This window comes from Rutidosis leptorrhynchoides, chromosome 2 (genome assembly GCF_046630445.1).
Source record: "Rutidosis leptorrhynchoides isolate AG116_Rl617_1_P2 chromosome 2, CSIRO_AGI_Rlap_v1, whole genome shotgun sequence".
NCBI lineage: Eukaryota > Viridiplantae > Streptophyta > Magnoliopsida > Asterales > Asteraceae > Rutidosis > Rutidosis leptorrhynchoides.
Genome location: NC_092334.1, coordinates 112449935 through 112472437, shown reverse-complemented (window position 1 = coordinate 112472437; position 22503 = coordinate 112449935). Strand labels below are relative to the sequence as shown.

At 34.8% G+C, this 22503-nt stretch overlaps 2 protein-coding genes across 3 annotated transcripts; both read left to right on the top strand.

Moving 5' to 3' along the window:
• The first annotated feature begins 4629 nt into the window (after positions 1–4629).
• On the top strand, positions 4630–11104 carry LOC139891310 (glycine dehydrogenase (decarboxylating) A, mitochondrial-like). Its single transcript, XM_071874265.1, has 15 exons — positions 4630–5881; positions 6495–6740; positions 7096–7173; positions 7268–7368; positions 7457–7652; positions 7751–7876; positions 8221–8406; positions 8504–8617; positions 8966–9118; positions 9257–9445; positions 9828–9905; positions 9986–10111; positions 10199–10297; positions 10522–10639; positions 10744–11104. Exons 1-15 carry the CDS (start codon positions 4670–4672, stop codon positions 10833–10835), a joined length of 3114 nt encoding a protein of 1037 aa, XP_071730366.1. The 5' UTR covers positions 4630–4669; the 3' UTR covers positions 10836–11104.
• A 3384-nt stretch (positions 11105–14488) lies between these two features.
• Positions 14489–21982, top strand: LOC139891309 (probable serine/threonine-protein kinase SIS8). Of its 2 annotated transcripts, XM_071874263.1 has the most exons (14): positions 14489–14992; positions 15540–15980; positions 16342–16445; positions 16729–17201; positions 18032–18118; positions 18940–18980; positions 19738–19806; positions 19910–20010; positions 20218–20296; positions 20377–20475; positions 20623–20691; positions 20822–20871; positions 21212–21388; positions 21502–21982. In XM_071874263.1, exons 1-14 carry the CDS (start codon positions 14594–14596, stop codon positions 21599–21601), a joined length of 2289 nt encoding a protein of 762 aa, XP_071730364.1. In that variant the 5' UTR covers positions 14489–14593; the 3' UTR covers positions 21602–21982. The 2 variants fall into 2 exon arrangements, with proteins under 2 accessions (XP_071730364.1, XP_071730365.1); XM_071874264.1 differs by lacking the exon at positions 18032–18118.
• The last annotated feature ends 521 nt before the right edge of the window (positions 21983–22503 follow it).

The window sequence follows — 22503 nt, the reverse complement described above, 5'->3', positions numbered from 1 at the left end:
GCAAAGTTGAAATAATAGTAATACATTCTAAAAGTTAATATTCACGAGCACCCAATTATCAAAGCTTAACATTCCATCCATTGTATACCCCATCCATAGTGCTAGAACAAACACTGATTCTCGAAAATATATTTCATCCGTAGACGGTAGCGAACCGTCAAAGATGAGGGTTGTCAACCCATATGGCCATATAACATAAGTTCTCGCTTACACCCGGCAAGTGTAACTAATGATAATCGAATTGAGGATTTTTGTTCTAAACTCGTATGTAGAATGTTTGTTTTCCCGTTCTTGTGTTCACTTAGTTCAAAAGAATCGTTTATGTTTTCTCATCCCAAATATAATTTCAAAAAGAGTAAAAGTGGGACTATGATCTCACCTTGAGTGCGAGAGTTATAAAAGTACTTCAACAAGTAAACGCGTGCAAAGACAAGGCTAGTCTTGACCTAAACATATAGGTTATATCAATAACGGTAGACACAAACGGTCAAAGATGTTCAATTAGTCCTATGGCTCGTTACGACTCGATTATATTAACATGTGAATCAACTAGTCAAGTTTCATGCAAGATACAAGTAAATAATCATGTTAGAAAGGTTGCATAAGTATTTGGTTAAGTTTGACAAAAAGTCAAACTTGGTCGGGTCAAAGTCAACGGAAAAGTCAACGGGGTCGGGTTGGGTATCCGACAATTTTTCTAAGTTATATAATCATATATGAGCATGTTAGCCAAGTTTCATGTTAATCGGAGGTCCGTAGCATAGTAAACATTTTACGTCAAAAGATCAAAGCAAACAGCCCATTTTAGTGTATCAGGACGGTGTCCCAAAAATCAGGACGGTGTCCTGATATGAAGAGTGGGACGGCGTCCCAAATATAAAGACGGCGTCCCAATATGAAGAGTGGGACGGCGTCCCAAATATCAGGACGGCGTCCCAATTGCCTTCCAGGCCCTGTTTGCTGAATTTCTCAAGTGGACGAACCAAAACACAAACAATCACATTTTATGATCCGCAAACAATTAGAACATGTATTTTATATCATCGGAAAGCTCTTTCGACAAGGAACGTAACTAAGCACTTTTCATCAAGCAAAAACATCATATACAATAACCTAAATCCCGTCAAGTGATCAATAGAGGTTTATTTTCAAGTTTCAAGTTCATCAATTGCAATTTAAGTTTCGGGAATCCGATTTATACATATGATATGCCGTTTTGAAGGTAATGAAACATGTAATATAACTAAACACTTATCAATAACATTAACAAGCATTCAACGCATCAACGTATTAATATACTTTTAGAAGACTTCAAGACATATATCAAAACACTAATACTTAACGAAAATGGGTACAATTACATTCCCATTCTTTTTTCATCAAGAATTCTAGTCGTATTCATATCCGTATTATACACAGCTTCTAGACGTACTTACTGTGGGTATATACCAATAGGAACTAGCATGGGATTCCACTTTTGATTATGTTATGTATGACTAATCAATTTTAACTTCTACCATGAACTAGTCAACTAACTAGAACTCCTTTAAACCACACTCACCACTCACCACTTACCACTCATCATTCACTCCATTTCACTTCCAATTCTCTTTCTAATTCTCTCTCAACACACACACACACACACACACACACACACACTCTTATGAACGAATTTTTCCAGTAGTTAATCATCATCTTCATCAAAAATTACTTCAAGAATCAAGCTATAATCATCTTAGGAAGAACACTTCAAGAACACTTCGAAAATCCTTTCAAGTTTACTAGTTTACATCCAAGCTTTCTAATCCATTCCAAGTAATCATCTAAGATCAAGAAACTTTTGTTATTTACAGTAGGTTATCTTTCTTATTCAAGGTAATAATCATATTCAAACTTTGATTCAATTTCTATAACTATAAACTATCTTAATTCGAGTAAAAATCTTACTTGAACTTGTTTTTGTGTCATGATCCTACTTCAAGAACTTTCAAGCCATCCAAGATCCTTTGAAGCTAGATCATTTCTTGTCACTTCCAATAGATTTACCTACAAAACTTGAGGTAGTAATGATGTTCATAACATCATTCGATTCATATATATAAAACTACCTTATTCGAAGGTTTAAACTTGTAATCACTAGAACATAGTTTAGTTAATTCTAAACTTGTTCGCAAACAAAAGTTAATCCTTCTAACTTGACTTTTAAAATAAACTAAACACATGTTTTATATCTATATGATATGCTAAATTAATGATTTAAAACCTGAAAACACGAAAAACACCGTAAAACCGGATATACGCCGTCGTAGTAACACCGCGGGCTGTTTTGGGTTAGTTAATTAAAAACTATGATAAACTTTGATTTAAAAGTTGTTCTTCTGGGAAAATGATTTTTCTTATGAACATGAAACTATATCCAAAAATCATGGTTAAACTCAAAGTGGAAGTATGTTTTTCAAAATGGTCATCAAGACGTCGTTCTTTCGACTGAAATGACTACCTCTTACAAAAACAACTTGTAACTTATATTTCCGACTATAAACCTATACTTTTTCTGTATATATTCATAAAATATAGTTCAATATGAAACCATAGCAATTTGATTCACTCAAAACGGATTTAAAACGAAGAAGTTATGGGTAAAACAAGATTGGATATTTTTGATTGTTGTAGCTACGGGAAATATTGTAACAATTCTATACAAATCATAACTTAACAAACTTATATTGTATTATTCATGTATTCTAATATATATTATGTAATCTTGGGATACCATAGACACGTATACAATGTTTTGACATATCATATCGACCCATCTATATAATATATTTTGGAACAACCATAGACACTCTATATGCAGTAATGTTGGAGCTAGCTATACAGTGTTGAGGTTGATTCCAAAATAATATATATAGTTTGAGTTGTGATCTAGCCTGAGGCTTGTATACACTGGGTCGTGGATTGATCCAAGATAATTTATATTTATTTATTTCTGTACATCTAACTATGGACAACTAGTTGTAGGTTATTAACGAGGACAGCTGACTTAATAAGCTTAAAACATTAAAACGTAATTAAAAATGTTGTAAATATATTTTGAACATACTTTGATATATATGTACATATTTGTATAGGTTCGTGAATCGACCAGTGGCCAAGTCATACTTCCCGATGAAGTAAAAATCTGTGAAAGTGAGTTATAGTCCCACTTTTAAAATCTAATATTTTGGGATGAGAATACATGCAGTTTTATAAATGTTTTACGAAATAGACACAAGTAAATGAAACTACATTATATGGGTGAATGATCGAAGCCGAATATGCCCCTTTTGCTTGGTAGCCTAAGAATTAGTAAACCGATCTACTAATTGACGCGAATCCTAAAGATAGATCTATTGGGCCTAACGAACCCCATCCAAAGTACCGGATGCTTTAGTACTTCGAATTCGTTTTTATCATGTCCGAAGGATTTCCCGGAATGATAGGGGATATTCTTATATGCATCTTGTTAATGTCGATTACCAGGTGTTCACCATATGAATGATTTTTATCTCTATGTATGGGATGTATATTGAAATATGAAATCTTGTGGTCTATTATTACGATTTGATAAACATATAGGTTAAACCTATAACTCACCAATATTTTTGTTGACGTTTTAAGCATGTTTATTCTCAGGTGACTATTAAGAGCTTCCGCTGTTGCATACTAAAATAAGGACAAGATTTGGAGCCCATGCTTGTATGATATTGTGTAAAAACTGCATTCAAGAAACTTATTTTTGATGTAATATATTCTTATTGTAAACCATTATGTAATGGTCATGTGTAAACAGTATATTTTAGATTATCATTATTTGATAATCTACGTAATGCTTTTTAAACCTTTATAGATAAAATAAAGGTTATGGTTGTTTTAAAAATGAATGCAGTCTTTGAAAAACGTCTCATATAGAGGTCAAAACCTCGCGACGAAATCAATTAATATGGAACGTTTATAATCAATATGAACGGGACATTTCAACAAAGCACAAAAAATCAATTATAACGACATTACAAACGCAACAAAACTAGCGCATGAATGCGCGGATGCCACATTACCTCGACTATTATTAACAACTAACCACCGAAACTTGACTTGAGTGGTATGAGGTGGGATTCAACTTGGGGTACTGCCAAACCAGGTTCAATTCCCACTCCAAGCGGGGAGTTTCCAGCCTTTGATGGTACTGCCAACATCAATGCGATTTGGGAATGTCTCTGGGGGGTTTTCCCAACCTTCGATGGTACTGCCAACATCGTCGCGAATTGGGTTTCCTCCTAGCACGTGTGTGGGTGACAAATGAGAGTATTCGATGTCGATATCGCCGTTTAAAAAGAAAATTATTAAAAACAACTAATAGCCCTAAATTTGACAATACATGGACACTTAAGGGACCAAAAGCATAATGTTTGCTTACCTAGTGTCATATGACACTGTATTCAACAACCCCTTCTCACCAACCCACTACAAGTCATGAAAAATACTAAAATAACATCATAAAAAAACAGAGCATTTAAACCTATTCTCCTTATTATATATACACATCCCACGTTCTTCTAAGTGCGTGCTCTGTTTCTCATCATTTGAGCTTGATCCATCAAGCTCAACCCAAATCCGTACTCCAAATATGGATCGTGCACGCAGATTAGCAAATAAATCTATAATCAATCGCTTGATTTCACAAACTAAACACAACTCACCCTCCCCTGTTTCATATTCATCAAGGTACATCACAGTTTCTTCATTATTATCTCCTTCAATCAACAAAAATGTTACATCAAATCAAAACATTCAAGGGTTTCGTTCACAATCACAAACACGTTCGATTTCAATCGAAGTTTTAAAACCAAGTGATACATTTGCTAGACGCCATAACTCTGCCTCCCCTGAAGACCAAACAAAAATGGCTGAATTTGTCGGTTTTGAAAGTTTAGATTCATTAATCGATTCCACCGTACCGAAATCGATACGTATCGAACCAATGAAGTTTGATAAATTTAATGAAGGATTAACTGAATCTCAAATGATTGCACATATGCAAGAATTAGCTTCTAAAAACAGAGTATTCAAGAGTTTTATTGGTATGGGGTATTATAATACTTATGTTCCTAGTGTTATTTTAAGAAATATAATGGAGAACCCTGGTTGGTATACTCAATACACTCCGTATCAAGCCGAAATCGCGCAGGGGAGACTCGAATCCCTGCTTAATTTTCAAACGATGATAACCGATTTAACCGGTTTACCAATGTCAAATGCTTCACTACTTGATGAAGGAACTGCAGCAGCTGAAGCAATGGCAATGTGTAATAATATTCAAAAAGGTAAAAAGAAAACATTTATAATAGCTACTAATTGTCACCCACAAACAATTGATATTTGTAAGACTCGTGCGGATGGGTTCGATCTTAAAGTATTGGTTAAGGATTTAAAGGATATTGATTACTCAATTGGTGAAGTTTGTGGTGTACTTGTTCAGTATCCTGGTACTGAAGGGGAGGTGTTGGATTATGGTGAGTTTGTTAGGACTACGCACGCAAATGGTGTGAAAGTTGTGATGGCGAGTGATTTGTTGGCGTTGACGATGTTGAAAGCGCCTGGTGAATTTGGGGTTGATATTGTTGTGGGTTCGGCTCAAAGATTTGGTGTACCGATGGGGTATGGGGGCCCACATGCTGCGTTTCTTGCAACGAGTCAAGAGTATAAGAGGATGATGCCGGGGAGGATTATTGGTGTTAGTGTTGATTCTTCGGGTAAACCTGCATTACGAATGGCTATGCAGACGAGAGAACAACATATTAGAAGGGATAAAGCTACTAGTAACATTTGCACTGCTCAGGTATTGTTTTAAGGCTGAATTGATCTGTTTACATGGTTTATTATACTTATGATAATAATAATAATAAGGATTTTAAGGAACGTCGTCAGTGTGCTTTAAAGTGTTATAGTGAGCGGTTAATTACTGATTTGAAAGCGACACTTTTTAAATAATAATGTTTTTGCTCTGCTAGCATGAGTAGATTTGAAAAACATGTAGGTTTTGGTAAGTTAGAAGCAAACTTAATTGTAACAAAACTTGTTGTATGTAAAAATCCTTGATTTTTCTAGCGACAGCCCTTAGGGCTTTGTTAAAATGTATAAAAGTGTTGTATATAACAGTAACAGTTATAAATTGTAATGCGGTGGTTATTGAAGTGTACAACAGTTTATGCATGTTAACGACATCCCTTAGGCTGTCATAAGAAAAATTCTATAATGTGTTGTCCTGTTTTGCGATTTAAGTTGGTCTAGCAAATTCGGATTATATGTGAAAGCAGTACACGAATGACCAAAATCCATGTTAGGTAATTTATTTTTAACTTTGATGATCGGTTTCAAAACATACATTTTTTGGTTTGTTGACTGTTTGATGCATATGGACATACATACACTAACCGAGTCTTATCATGTAGGCATTGCTTGCGAACATGGCTGCTATGTATGGTGTTTACCATGGACCCGAAGGCCTAAAAGAAATTGCCCAACGAACAAACGGTCTTGCTGCTACGTTTGCTGCTGGATTAAAGAAACTTGGAACTGTTGAAGTTCAGGGTCTCCCATTTTTTGATACTGTCAAGATAAACTGTACTGATTCAAGTGCAATTGCTGAAGAAGCTTACAAAAACAAAATGAATCTTCGTATTGTCGACCAAAACACTGTAAGTTCTCACAGCACTAGTGGCAAAATGGGTTGGGTTGGGTGGGGCCGACCTATATGCAATTTTGCATTCTTTTTAAAAAGTTTATAAATATAAATAGTTAATGTTTACTGTTATATAACTTCAATGATAAATTAAAGTTTTGGTAATATAGTGAATCGGATGGTACTATGCATATGAATAGTTAGAATGTTTCCACCTGTTTGACCTCCTTTAATGCCGGACCCTTTCTAGTTAAGTCTTCCATCTTAAACATTTGACCCGCTATAGGTAATCGATAGCCAAAATGGACCCATTAGTCTATAAATGTGTTAAATTGCTACCTAGTGTCAACTGACTTTCTTATTGCTCTCAGATCACCGTCTCATTTGATGAAACAACCAGCATTGAGGATGTTGATACATTGTTTAAAGTTTTTTCACTCGGGAAACAGGCAAGTATTATTATGCTCATCAATACACTAATATCTTTTGTATGCCAACACTAATAGTCAACAAAACGTCATTTCGTATTATATCGTATCACAGGTACCATTCACTGCTGCTTCTATTGCACCAGAGGTCCAAAATGTTATCCCTTCGGGGCTCGTAAGGAATACTCCATATATGACGCATCCAATTTTTAACTCGTACGTTTCTTTTCACCTTTTTCTTTCTTTTCTATATATCTTAACTAATTTTCATCGAATTATTCTAATTCTTTTTTATTTTTATTAGTTTCCACACAGAACATGAGCTACTTAGATATATCAGCAAATTACAGTCAAAGGATCTTTCGTTATGCCACAGTATGATTCCGTTAGGGTCGTGTACAATGAAGCTTAATGCAACAACCGAGATGATGCCTGTGACATGGCCCGCCTTTGCGAACATGCATCCATTTACACCTACTGAACAGGCTGAAGGATATCAAGTAATCTTTGTTGATTAAAAAAATTAGGTTAAGGCTATGTTAATTAATTTTTCTAATGTAAGATCGATCATGTTACAATTGTTTACTGTTTATTTCAGGAAATGTTCAAGAATTTGGGTGATATGTTGTGTACTATTACCGGATTCGATTCGTTCTCATTGCAACCAAATGCTGGTGCTGCAGGAGAGTATGCCGGGCTGATGGTTATCCGAGCATATCATCAGGTATAACACAATACATTATTGTGAATAAACATATACTTTTGTTGCTTTTTAGCCCTTTAAATGGGTTATGGCCCAAATGGGCAATACTGGATTGATCTGGGCTTTCTTTTGGGTTTGTTGGGTCGAAACAACATTCTCAAACGGGTCACCTGTTAAAAAGAAGATAACTATATGGGCTAAAAATGAAAAAGAGGTTAAAACGTACAGGTCAATATGAGTTGCATTTGGGTTGTCTTGACCCGCATGAGATGGTCTGTTTTGGCCCAAACCTCTTTTGACCTGTCAGTCAACCACTCATTCCACCAGTTGACTTGATTATGAAAAATTTGCATGACCGATTATAGGCAAGAGGAGATCGTCATAGAAATGTATGCATCATTCCGGTCTCAGCTCATGGAACGAATCCCGCTAGTGCAGCTATGTGTGGAATGAAGATCATTACGGTTGGAACCGATGCTAAAGGTAACATCAATATTGAAGAACTACGCAAGGCTGCAGAGGCAAACAAAAACAACTTATCGGCTTTAATGGTATGGATATTTTGCATCAAACAACACTTACAAAAGCACTATTAAATGTATCATTAATGACTAATAGATTATTCTTTCGGTCCTTCAATAATATTAGGTTACGTATCCTTCAACTCATGGTGTTTATGAAGAGGGTATTGATGAGATTTGCAAAATTATTCATGACAATGGAGGCCAAGTTTACATGGATGGAGCCAACATGAATGCACAAGTAACTTGTTTTTCTGTGAATGAAATTTCATTTTTTTAATGACTTATTACCTCTCTTTTTTTTCGTGCATATCAACCAGGGGCAGACCTATTAAGGGTCAACCAGGGTTGGCCGCACCCGATGACTCAAAACTTTTTCAGTGTATTTTTTATGTGTTAAAGTTCGGCGTTTAGTGTATTTATATGTTGAAATTCGACATTTTGCCCCCGTTTACTTGTTTCTTTTCCTTCAAATTTCTAATATTTTGCACCCGTCGAAAACAATTCCTAGATCCGCCACCGATATCAACTCAAGATATGACTGATTTTGCTTGTCGCGTTCGATGTAAAAAAATTGTATTTTTTTCAGGTTGGTTTGACGAGTCCAGGTTGGATTGGTGCCGACGTTTGTCATTTGAATCTTCACAAGACATTTTGCATTCCGCACGGTGGAGGTGGGCCCGGTATGGGTCCCATTGGTGTGAAGAAACACTTGGCACCGTATTTGCCTTCTCACCCTGTGGTAAGCACCAACGACAAAAGAAACAATTGAAATTGTTTTGGATGTTTTTCACTATTTTTAGTAAGAATTAATTAGTTTGATAAAGTTTATTATTAATACTTTGTTTGAGCTAATTTAATTCAAAATTTCGATGTAAAGGTGGCGACAGGTGGCTTACCGGCTCCCGAAAAGGCTCAACCGCTTGGTACCATTTCTGCAGCACCTTGGGGTTCTGCACTTATTTTGCCCATATCGTATACATACATTGCCATGATGGGATCAAAAGGACTTACAGATGCATCAAAGATAGCCATCTTGAATGCTAACTACATGGCAAAACGTCTCGAGGTCTGTTTTCTTAAATGAATAGATATTTCTTCGATTACTTGTAGAATGTGGCAAATTGGGTTTGGGTCAGAATAGGTAATGCTAGAATTTCATATGGGTCAGGACACTTTTCCAGACATGTTAAAACCAGTTATATATAACAAGTAATATGTGATAACAGATTTCTTTTTATCAAAATGATGATTTAGGAGGTCATATGCATTAATATTATATTTTGCGTGACTTTCAGCCCATTTGATTTGTATGCCGTAGCTAATTAATTTGATTTACACATTTGATCGCTAAGATAAAACTTAACTAGGATCAACCCATTCACAAGTAATTTGGGTTGAAATTGCTACCTTGTGAGCGAAACTAATGCCTTTTTTGGGATTCATTACAGAATCACTACCCTATTCTTTTCCGTGGTGTCAATGGAACCGTTGCTCATGAATTTATTATTGATTTGAGACCTTTAAAGGTAAGTTTAACTCTTGTATAACTTCAAATTTTACATGATAACTTCAAAATTCTAACTCTTGTATAACTTTCAAAATCTAGACTACAGCTGGAATTGAACCAGAAGATGTTGCGAAACGTTTGATAGATTACGGGTTTCATAGCCCAACAATGTCATTTCCAGTTCCTGGGACACTAATGATCGAACCTACTGAAAGTGAAAGCAAGGTAATTTTTAAGATGAATTGTTGCTTACATATATATTTTTGAGCTTTCATTTTGTATAATGCATGTATTTATTATTTCGATTTGCAGGCTGAGTTAGACAGGTTTTGTGACGCTTTAATTTCTATTCGAGAAGAGATTACATATATCGAGAAAGGAAAATTCGATATCAACAACAATGTTCTCAAGGTACTTTGTTAGTACAATTGGTTTAACGTATAGGTTGCAAAATTGCAAAATGGGTACGCACTAAAAAGACCAAATTTTTAGTATGGGTCAAAATGGGATGGGTAAGGCCAAATTTGTGACAATCGTATTTGTTTAGGCAGCTTTCACCCTTTTCGACCCATTCCACCTTATTTGTTTTTTTTTTTTTTTTTTTTTTTTTTAATTCGACCCGTTTGCGTTCACAGGGTGCTCCTCATCCCCTTCAAGTGCTCATGGCTGAAAAATGGACAAAGCCGTATTCTCGAGAATACGCAGCCTACCCTGCTTCCTGGCTTCGTTCTGCTAAGTTCTGGCCTACTACAGGTCTTTTTATATATCTATTTTTTGAAGTTATTTAATTTAATTTCTGTAATTTATTTATATACAGTATCATTAAAAATGCATTTGGTTTGCGTTTATTGTGACAGGGCGTGTAGATAATGTGTATGGTGATCGCAACCTCGTCTGCACGCTTCAGCCACAGCACGAGGAAGAAGAAAAGGCTGCAGCAACTGCCTAGGCTTCTTTGTTATTGGTTTTATCTACAAAACTAAAAGGCGTTATATTTTTACTTTTTTGTTCCTCATTTTGAATGTGGTTGTATATAGGAATTTTATTATTAGTGTCTATTTATAGATAATCAGTTCCAGATTATTTTCATAGCTTTCACTTGTTGTAACATGCAAGTGTGCTTTGCTTCAGTTGTCTTTGAAGTTTTTATATATAGGGTCATGATTTCATAAATTTGTAGGATTATGAAGTACACGAGTAACTTGCGTGTGCTACAAACATGTAGTGATGAATTATCCACAAGATTTAACATTATTCCGCAAACGACTATATATGCATCTTTCACTACATGTTTTACACTTTTTTCACCTAGTAAATGTGACAGTTTATGGGAACAGATACCAAATTCAAAACACATGGCCTAGGTGACAACCTGAAACAAATTTCATCAACAGATGTTGTTGCCATTGAAACCATGTTGTTGCTATTGAAACCAAATAACAATTGGCTAATCCTTAATATCAATGGTCTGCATAGATGAAGATCATTACTCATACCTTTAACCTGTTTTTGCTATAAAAAAAAAAATAAGGGAAGTTCGTTGGAGTTTGATACAGTCAAGGCGATTCAATCTAACTCTGCACATAGAAATAGAAGTCTTTCCAAAAAATAAAAACTTTAATGTGGGTAAGATTACAGTCTTCCATGGATGCTTGTGTGGGATATTTATGTCTTGCCACTGTGTTGCATGTTTTCAAAATTAACAACCTCTAGGGAGGGAAGTCTTCTTGATGTCTTCTCAGTTACGATTCTGATTTGTAATTCAAATGGCTCCTATACAATATAATTGGTACTTTATAAATTATTTTTTTTCGCGTTATTTACTTCCAAAAAGCCATTAATTTTTAAAAACATACGGATTCATATCTTTAAATTTTGTAGTGTCATATACAATTTAGAGTTAATTTGTAAAGAAAATAAATTAAACTAACGGAGTCCAAGGATCTCACCACCTACAATGTAGGTTCGCCACAATGTCTTCTTATAGCTTTATGTGGAGACTTTGGTTCGTTTTCAACTTGTATTTTTTGCATATTTATATTTAGATTATAATTTTTGCTAAAGTAACCGCTCATTCAAATTTTGTATGCCAAGACCCTATCACAATATACATAGCGACGTGTGTTGTGATCGGTTAGAATTTTCGGGTTCTTATTGAAGAATAGTGATGTGTGTTGTGATCAGTTATAAATGTTGAGTTCTTATTGAAGAGTAAAAACTTAATTAGACCACTCTCTACAGGCATGAAAGGCTGGTGTTAAAATGACGTGGGCGTCAATACAGAACTAACACCCACTATGGGTCGTTAGTCACGAACTTGATTGGAAAAAATAGATTTTGAAACAATCAAAATTTGACAACTCAGTTATGTTTTATTGTTTTCGTTATATTTCACTCAAATCTCAATCATATTTTATCACATTAGTCAAAACCTTCCTTTAAAAGTTTGACATTCACTATAACACCCTATCAAAATTTGACACTATCAAATCACAGTCAAAAACTCCCAAAAATTTTAAATTTGTCTCCACCTCACAATCACTGTAACAAAGTGATCTTACATTGATTATAACAGCATTCGTATCACAAGTAACAATGTGAGTTATATAATGATTATTAAGTGATTTGTTTCTAACTTAATGTTGCCCTATTAAACATGTGTGAATTCTTTCGACCTAAATAACGTATCACATCACTCAAGGAAGCTATACCACTGAAAATGTAAGACCGCTCTTTATGGTACCTGACATAATTCAACTTCTTAATTGTCACATTAATGTTACATCAACACTTCACACTATAATTCCTGAGTTGGTTGTGGGTGTTTTCCTTATCACTGAACTACTATTGTGGTTTCCCGTTGACTAAGTTTGGTTTGGGTTACTGGTGATTAGGAATACGTACATATGTGGCAGCTATAGGGTGATTCTAGAGATGGCAATAAAAAAACACGTTCCTGATGGGAACTCGAAACCCGATTTATTTTGGCCGGGTTCGGGCCTTGTAAATGGGTCTAGGGACGGATATAGAAATGTTTTTTAATTTTTTTCGCGGGTCCGGGTCATGGGATGGTTTTAGACACGATCCCAATTACCCAACCCATATACCCGAAAAATACCCGAGTTCATATACCCGACCCATAAACCCGATAACCCGTATTTGGCCGGTATACCCAGTTACCCGAACCGTATATGCGAAAAAAGACTCGAATACCGCGGGAAAACCTGTGTACCCAATAGTTCATAAGTAAATAGGGACCTAGATACTCGTGGAAAATCCGTTTACCAGCTAGTTTGTAACTGAATAGGGACTCAACGAGTCCAGGTTTAGGACCAGCTGTTTTATTCGGTTCGGGTCTAGGATTACCTAAACGCGACCCAAACCCGACCCGATGTCATCCCTTAGGTAATTTCTATGGGTTTCTTTGTTGCGGCTACTAGATGGAGCGAATGATAGGTCTTTCTGTTTGTGCGGCTTTAAGGTTTCACAACTGATTAGCTTTTGGTGGTGGAGGTTCTCATATGGATCATTGAAAACACCACCACGATGCATTTTTATTGAAATAACCGTACTATATTGGAGTGCAAACATAAATCATTTGGTTAATATTAGAAATGCATTAATTTTAAATTTCGAAATTGGAAAAACATTAACGTTGATTCTTACCGTGTGTTGCTGTGCTAAATCAAATTCATCTCCATATTCCCGTTTCTTGTATAAGTTATTAACAATTACGGAGTAATATTTAATATAGAGAACAAAAGCAAAGGAGGTTAGGAACAATGTTTGTGTTGAGAGAAATGAATTCAAACAGAGTTAGGTCGGGTTAACTATATTAAATGAGGTTAGAAGGTCTAACAGACGGGTGAAAGAATTATCTATATATCTAATAAACAAAACTATGTAATACTATTCATCAATAGTAACCAGGTTATTTTTGTCATTATACTTTTTTTTTTTGTCTCCAGCGATAAAAGAATCAACTCTCATAAAAGAACCAACTCTTCAATGTTACCAAAAGATGTCGAAAAAATTCTTTTTTACCAAAAAAATCAACTAACCTTTTTTTTCCCCTTTTCTTCCTCAACGATAAAGGAGACAACTTTCATAAAAGGAACAACCCTTAAATGCTACCAAAAGATGTCGAAAAACATTTTTTTTACAAAATAGAATAGATCATCTAACTTAAAAAAAACGAACGCTAAAAGAAGCAACTTTCACAAAAGAAACAACCCTTCAATGTTAGATGTCGAAAAAAATTCTTTTTTACAAAATAGATCAAGACTTTTTTTTTTTAACTCGCATTCAAAACGGAGCCCCCGGCGCGAAGCGACGACTAGTTTTAACGAAAATAACCTCACGTGTAACGAATGTGGTTGTGTTAGGACCGAGAAACTAACAAAACAAAGAAATATGTGCATAGTCTAGTGACCAATTGTGTCAAAAATAAATATAAATGAATATTGAAGTTTTTGCAAATACAAGGGACCAACTAACTGCCTATTTTTTTCTTTACAAAAACAGATGAAAGACGGATGATATAAATAAATTATAAAATACATAAATCTCCTTCACATACAATTGTAGCTTGGTGAACAAGTGTAAAATCAAACACAGCTTTACAATTTTCTTTTACGTACTTATATTCTCCAATTCATACATACAAATTTGTATCTATATCTATATCCATGTGAATTCATCAACAGTATGCCCAAAATGAAACACCTACTACGAAAACTTCACATTGGCGGTGGTGGTGGTGGTGGTTTCAACGACCACAACCACCGACTAACCTCCACCGACACGCCATCTCAACCTCCGGCCACCGCCCAATTCCTCTCACCATCGTCTCCATCTCCAATCGAAACTGTTGATTCATATTCCGTACATAACAACATTAACAATTCAAATTCATCAGTAGTCGATTTCAATTTCTTTGAAGATGAATTTCAGATGCAACTTGCGCTCGCGATTAGTGTTTCATCAGGATCCGGTGATACGCGTGAACCTGACGCCGAAACTGCACAGATTAAAGCTGCTAAACAAAGAAGTTTAGGTTTCTATCCGTCTGAATCGCTTGTTGAGTTTCTTTCGCTTCGATATTGGGTAAGGTTGTTGTGATTTTAGCTTCATATTACCTTATGTCATTGCATTGTAGTGTAATTACGTTTTGCAATTCAATTATGCACTTTTATGTTTGACCTAAATGTATCGTTCAGCATAATTTGTATCTGCACTTAGTATATGTAAACTAAATGCGTTTGATACTTATTGAGCTTATAATAATGCTAATGCTAAGCTTGAAGTTGTGTTATGAAGTTGCCTGAATTGGACTAATTGCCTCTGATTTCTTTCTTTCTTCTTTAAAAAATAAAAAATGTGCAAGAGGTCTAAGGTTCGAATCCCGTATAGGGGCCCTGAGTTCTTTGCAAGAGGTCTCAGGTTCGAATCCCGTATAGGGCGAATATTTAGTGGTGGCTAGGGATGGGTTGGAAACATCCTGGGAGTAATCCTGCTGGGCTGTGTAGAGTATGGGGTCGGATTAATCGCCCTCCCGGGTAGCATGAACAGTGAAAACCTTCTACCTTTTTTTTCTGCATTGACACGAAAATTGTGATGTGATGTTATTAATCATGGTATTTGGAATGTGCAGAGTAATAATGTTGTAAATTATGATGAGAGAGTGATGGATGGATTTTACGATGTATATGGAATCAGTTCGAATTTAGTTACACAAGGGAAAATGCCATCATTAGTGGATCTTCAATCCAAAACTGTTTATGATGACGTTGATTATGATGTAATTTTAGTGGACAGAACTATTGATAAGCAGCTACAGTACCTTGAGGAAAGAGTTTCGGACATATCCATGGAGTGCCAGGCTACGGGGATGAACCAGGTTATTAGTAGGTTGATTGAGAGGATTGCTGATATAGTTGTTGCACAAATGGGTGGTCCTGTTAGTGATGCAGATGACATGTGCAGAAACTGGACTGTTAGAAGTCATCAATTACGGAACACAATGAAAACCATTATACTTCCCCTTGGTTGTATTGATTGTGGTCTTTCTCGTCACAGGGCCTTACTCTTTAAGGTATTAAGTTGCTCTGCCTTATGTCATAATTTTATTTTATTGGTTGGTTAAGTGCACGTGATGTATATGTCTCTTTTTGATGTATCAATCCAGGTATTAATCTTGTAATCAGATTTAAATTCTTGTCCAGAGAAGCCTTTAAATAATTGACTATAAGGTGTAACGTTTCACTGAACACATCGTTCAATTAAAGTTTCTTCATTATCAGTCGTACATGTAAAATACCTTAAAATGATGACAAGATATGTGGAATATTTGGGCAAGAGATTAATTCTGTGTACAGAGTTATCCATATATTTGATGTGCAATAGAAGAGATTGTACCCTAATTGTACTTGAAGAAACTGTATATTCAATGCTAGGTACTTGCAGATAAGGTCAACCTTGCATGTAGTCTGGTCAAAGGGAGCTACTATACTGGCACTGATGATGGAGCTGTGAACCTTATCAAGATTGATAATGGGAGGTAACACTATTTCACCACAAATATGATTTCCCTATATATAACCCTTTTCATAAGCTACTGAAATAAACTATATTGAAGTATAACTTAGTTATTGTATAAAAATGTTTGCTGCATACATCAGAGTGAACCCAAATATATTGTAGTCATATTCTTGGATTATTCTTTTCACATTAAGTTAAATGTTACTTTAACACGAGTTTCAAACTGAAGTACACAATAGTGTAAGACTATACCTCGATAAACAGGTATACTGATGATGTATCTTTTCGGTTCATTTATGCAGTGAATACATTATCGATTTAATGGGTGCTCCAGGCACCTTAATCCCTGTGGAGCTGCAATGTAATTTCCAGAGTATTGAACTGGATATCAGGAGTGATGCAGGAGGTGCTGGGAGTTTTGGGTACACGTTGCCACTACTTGATATAAGCACTGATCCTCTGTTAGTTACACATAAGCTTGATGGTTTTGCTAAAGTGGGCCTCTCAGATTCGGCAGTAGCTTCAATTATTGGCTCACAGTTGCGTACTAAGGTGGAAAATGGTTCAAATAATCCAGAAATTGCTCAAAAACTTCATGCCATGCTGTTAAAGAGCGGTGGGAATTCTTCTGTTTCACTTCCAAATGTAAATAGCAATGAAGTGGGAAAAGCAGAAGTTCATCTGTTAGATGCTGACATGTTGATTTTTGGGGATTCGCATTGCCAAGAATTAGGCGTACCTAACAATGAGCATAATCTTTTATCCATCCCTGTAGGTAAGGTTTGCAATGCTAATGACAATATTCAGCTTCTTGTTAATGGTTCATCATCAATACTAGTGTCTGGTAAGAATGATCTTGGATGCACTTTACCTTTCTCAATACACTAGGTAAAAGATCATTAATGACTATCTAGTTTGTAGGAAATCTGCAGATTCTTGTATGACTGTTTTTTAAAGTACTAAAAGTGATGCAAATTCATGAATATCATGTGTCATCCGCACTGACGTTACTTCTATCCGTATCCAAATAATCCTTAACTGTTCAAATCCGGTTTAGGTTAAATGGACCGGATTACTGGGATACGGACCGCTTAATCGGATTACGGACTTCTTAAATGGATTATATGGATCGGATGACGGATCAAAATTATTTGGTTGGTTCTATCCATATAATCCGAATAACGTCTAAGTAAATTAAATAGTACATCTTTACTAATATATTAAATATTAATGTGTGTGAAGTTAGTAGTTAGAATTGGAATTTGATCACTTATTTTCTGCAACTTGTTCAAAATGCATTTGTAGTTTGTAAAGGTAGTATGCAAACTTGTAAAGCAAATGATCTACATGTGCAATTTTATAGCATGAGGAAGTAAATTGATGTTGAATTTAAACGTAAAGTGTTTGTTCAATTTAGTCCCTATTTGACATCACATGCCGTACGATGAATCCTTTCTATCCGAACACTAAACCGAAATTGTTTAACATATATCTGATTAATCTGTTTCTTATTTGGTTTGGAATATGGGTTGACTTTTGATTATATAAAATCTAATCAAATCCGAAAACTGAATAACCTGTCCTAATAACACCCCTAATCTGCAGTAAAGCCTTTGGAAACACAATGTGGAGATGGTGTCGAGTGGGAAATCCCATGGGAGGACCTTCATATTGGAGGACGTATTGGTATTGGTAAGAATATACTTGTATCCATTTTCTGTAAAACATAGTATTAACTTAGAATGCACGATTCCCGAATATCGTGCATTGGCCATTGGTTTCTTTTGAATAAACCCAAGAACTGAGGCCAGATAAGACCAGCTCGTTATAAACCTATTGAGAATCAAAAACTGTGCCTAATCGAGTTCATTTTCACCACCCTCTTTCTCTACTAGCTTCTACATTCTCTAATATGGCCTTTCAAAAAAAAAAAAAAAAAACATTCTCTAATATGCGTTTTTCAAATTTATGTTCTATAAAGTTATAGTATTTATCGTATTTCTGTGTTGAATCCTTTTTTTGAGCTTTTCTAGATCCATATATGTAGAAGGAAACCTTGAACATATACATGAAGTCCGTGTCGACAATTTATGAATTTTGACCATAGTTAAGTTATGAACTTTTAATATGTTAGTGTAATCTAATTAGGAACCATTGTTTATGATGACAATGTTGAACCTTTAGAAGGTCAGTAGAAGAAAATGGAAATGGTACAATATGTGTAGGACCTCAAGCTTAACTATAGTTGTGCCATGACATGTATGAATGCTTGTGAAAAATTACAATGCATGCTTGTTAATTGTTCACTAAGCTTAAGCATATGATTTGTAATATTTAACCACCCAATGGTACAGTTAACTAGTTCCTAATAGTTAATGCACTTCATGATAATGTTGCAAGTGATTGTCCATATATCACAAGTTTTTCATTCATATATTTACACGTTAAGAAAATGTGAGTGCTGCTTGAAGGTCCATAACATAATAACCGTATGCAATTTCTTTTCTTTCCAGGTTCTTGTGGCGAGGTTTATCGTTCAGAATGGAATGGAACTGTAAGATGCATTCTTTTTTCTATGTTATGTATGTTTTACAATAGTAACTTGAGTGCTGTTCTGAGTTGTGGTGTTTTATTATCTTACAATAAACTTGTCCTCAATTTTTTTTACCTTAGTTGGTTGAATTAATCACTATGTTCTCTTTAAAATCTCTTTTGATACTAATCATATCCGGAAATCTAAATGGAATAACTTATAGTTGGAATTGGTAGTAGTATTGTCTTTATGCTTCGGGGCTATTTAGTATCTACATCAGCTCAAATGGGCAAACGAAAAACAGCTCATCTGACACACTAATTGCTTATAGATGATAATAATGTGCCTTGGTAATATTGGGAGAATCAAATTTTACTATTAGTTAAGAGATGACCAAATTTTTATACTAAAAATGACTAAATAAGGATACTAAAGAACCTAACTATGTGATAAATCACTCTAATTGATAGAGAATCCTTAACAGTTAACACAAAAAAATTAATAATTAATCTCTAATTAGTATCCTATGTTCCTGTGAACTTATGACTGGAATAACCTTTAGCTTGAAGCATAGCTCCGAGAGTGTCAATGGATACCTATTCAATCCAAAATAGTTCATATACAATACTATGACTATCTAAGAAAGTAGATAGCCCCAAACTAGGATATTATATGAATCTTAAACAATATTGTATTACATCTTTTTAATATAGTCAAATAGAACCTTTTTTTTTTTTTGTAGTTCCCTTCAATTTTATCAATTTGTCATTGCTGACAGGAAGTTGCGGTGAAGAAGTTTATGAACCAAGATATCTCGGGGGATGGGCTGACTCAATTTAAAGGCGAAGTAAGGGTTATAGCTTCTAACTTTTGTCCCATTAACACTTCACAAAAATATTGCGTTCTACTAAGCATGGATTTGATTTAGTGCATGGCTCTTTATTTTGTAGGTAGAAATCATGTTAAGGTTGAGACATCCTAATGTTGTTCTTTTCATGGGAGCAGTCACAAGACCACCAAATCTCTCCATATTGACAGAATATTTACCAAGGTCGAGTTCTTGTTTCTTTTATGACCCATTGTGAGATAATGTTGATCATCTTTTGAAGTCATATGAAGTGTCCCTTCTCAGTGTTTGGATAAAAACTTAAATAAACAACAATCCCAAAACCCCCCTTAATTGAAACATTATCGTTTGCATATTAGTCCATTTCTCATGTTTCCTGATTGGCTGATATATCTGTTTGTATTGATGCAGGGGTAGTCTGTTTAGATTGCTGCATCGTTCTGATGTCCAACTTGATGAACGAAGGCGAATGCGTATGGCTCTTGATGTGGTAAGGGTTTTGATTCCAGTATATTAAGCTCCAACTTTTATTTCCGTTTAATTTGTTATAATTACAAGAAATGCTTGTAGGCCAAGGGAATGAACTATTTGCACACTAGCAATCCAATCATTGTGCACCGAGATTTGAAGACACCAAATCTTCTTGTTGATAATAATTGGGTTGTTAAGGTTAGTTCCTCTCGTCTTTTATGTTAAAATTGGTTTGTTAGTAGTAGTATTTAATTATGGAAATGTTGTACCTAGAAAATTAGAATCATATTGTAATCATTTTCTCATACAGCAACATTTAGTTCTCTTTATATTTAATTCGCACAGGTGTGCGACTTTGGAATGTCACGTATGAAACACAATACTTTTTTGTCTTCAAAATCTACGGCTGGAACTGTAAGTTTATTACCATGTGAATAATTAATATGAACCATCATCATTTTTATGGGTAGATATTTGTGTATGTTGTGGTAGGCAATTACTACACTGATTACCGATATACTGATGGTCTGTCGTTTTGCTGCAGCCAGAGTGGATGGCACCAGAAGTTTTGAGGAATGAACCCTCCAATGAGAAGTAAGTGGCTAATTTTGTAAATCTAAACTATAAATATAGGTGGCAATTTCAGTCCGTTTATTCTTGAACAATTCAATTCATCTCTAATTGATTAAACTGATAAATCAAAAGAATTAGCTAAAGTTTTCCACAGTGTATCTTTACTTATAGTAGTTTCTTGTTTAGATAATATTCTTTTAATCGTTTGAGACGCTAACTATTTATTAAAGGAATTAATAGAAGTTTGGTTGAAAAAGTGTATTTGGGTTACCCAATCCATACTACTGAAAATTACCTTTTTGACAACCCCCATTTGTCACATCTATTTTTCAGAAATGAAAATTGTTTTGATGGCTTTCAGGTGTGATGTATATAGCTTTGGGGTAATTTTATGGGAGTTGGCTACTTTGTGCATACCTTGGACGGAGATGAACTCAATGCAGGTTGTTGGTGCGGTTGGTTTTCAGTTCAGACACTTACACATACCAGAAAATATTGATCATATGGTTGCACAAATAATAAGTGATTGCTGGCACTTGTAAGTATATTTTCTTGCAGTCAATGCTCAAATTAAAAAAAAAAAAAAAGTCCAAACTAGTTTAAAAGAACGAAACTAAATCGAAGATATACTCTTTCCTTTTGTTTGTGTAGGGAGCCTCATTCCCGGCCGTCATTCAAAGAGATCATTGCCCGTTTAAGGAACCTCAAACATCTATCAATTGACCGAACAAATACCCAAACAAGTCAATAGCATGATCTCGTATGTATCTATTGTACATTTTGTTTGGCCTCAACGTGAAAGATGGTTGTATATTGAAAAGGAGAAACGAATGGCGAAAGGTGTAGTTTGGGAAGTGTAAATTTTGGTTAAATCAAACAAGGGATACAACCTAGCACAGCCATGCGATAACCTCATGCAATTTGTTCTTTCGACTTCATTCCTGTGCCAAGTACAGTTACATAGGAGTCGTCAATACAAATCTCTTGTTTTTTGTTATGTTAACCCAAGAATTAACTTATTTATTCGAAGGTGATGAAGTACGAGTATTTTTATGTAGTGAAGTAATTGATACAATGCTGAAAATATGTGAAAGTCGAGAATTGTATTTTATAAGGAATATGCTAATGCTAATGGACATTACAAAAGTATACATTTCAAGTAAACAAAAAAAAAACCCCTCGGTTTAGTTTGATCTGCATAATGTTTTTTATAAGATTGCTCTTAGAACTCTTTAGCTATTATTTAAACCGTTGTAACCAATTAAAAAAAAAATTAAACATATGAAATGTTAAACAGCGTGATTTGTCAAGAATGAAGTAATAAATTGCAAAATTTACCTTTTCAATTGTATATATGTATATGTGGGTACAACGATTTAGGCAAAACGTACAACTACTTGAATCATGAAAGTGGGTTACAATGGTAACCCAAATTCTCAATTGTATACTGTATAATATAATGTACAACTCAAATTTGCATTCCTAAATTCATAAATATAGCACTAACGGTTACAATTAAAAAATTCCATTTTAAAGTTGCATAAATATCCATGCTTTAGCTGCTTCTTAGTGACCAAAAATCTTATCAAAAATTTCCTATGTAGTGAGATTGTTCCAAATTTTTATGGATAATTTAATGTTTTAACTCGGGGA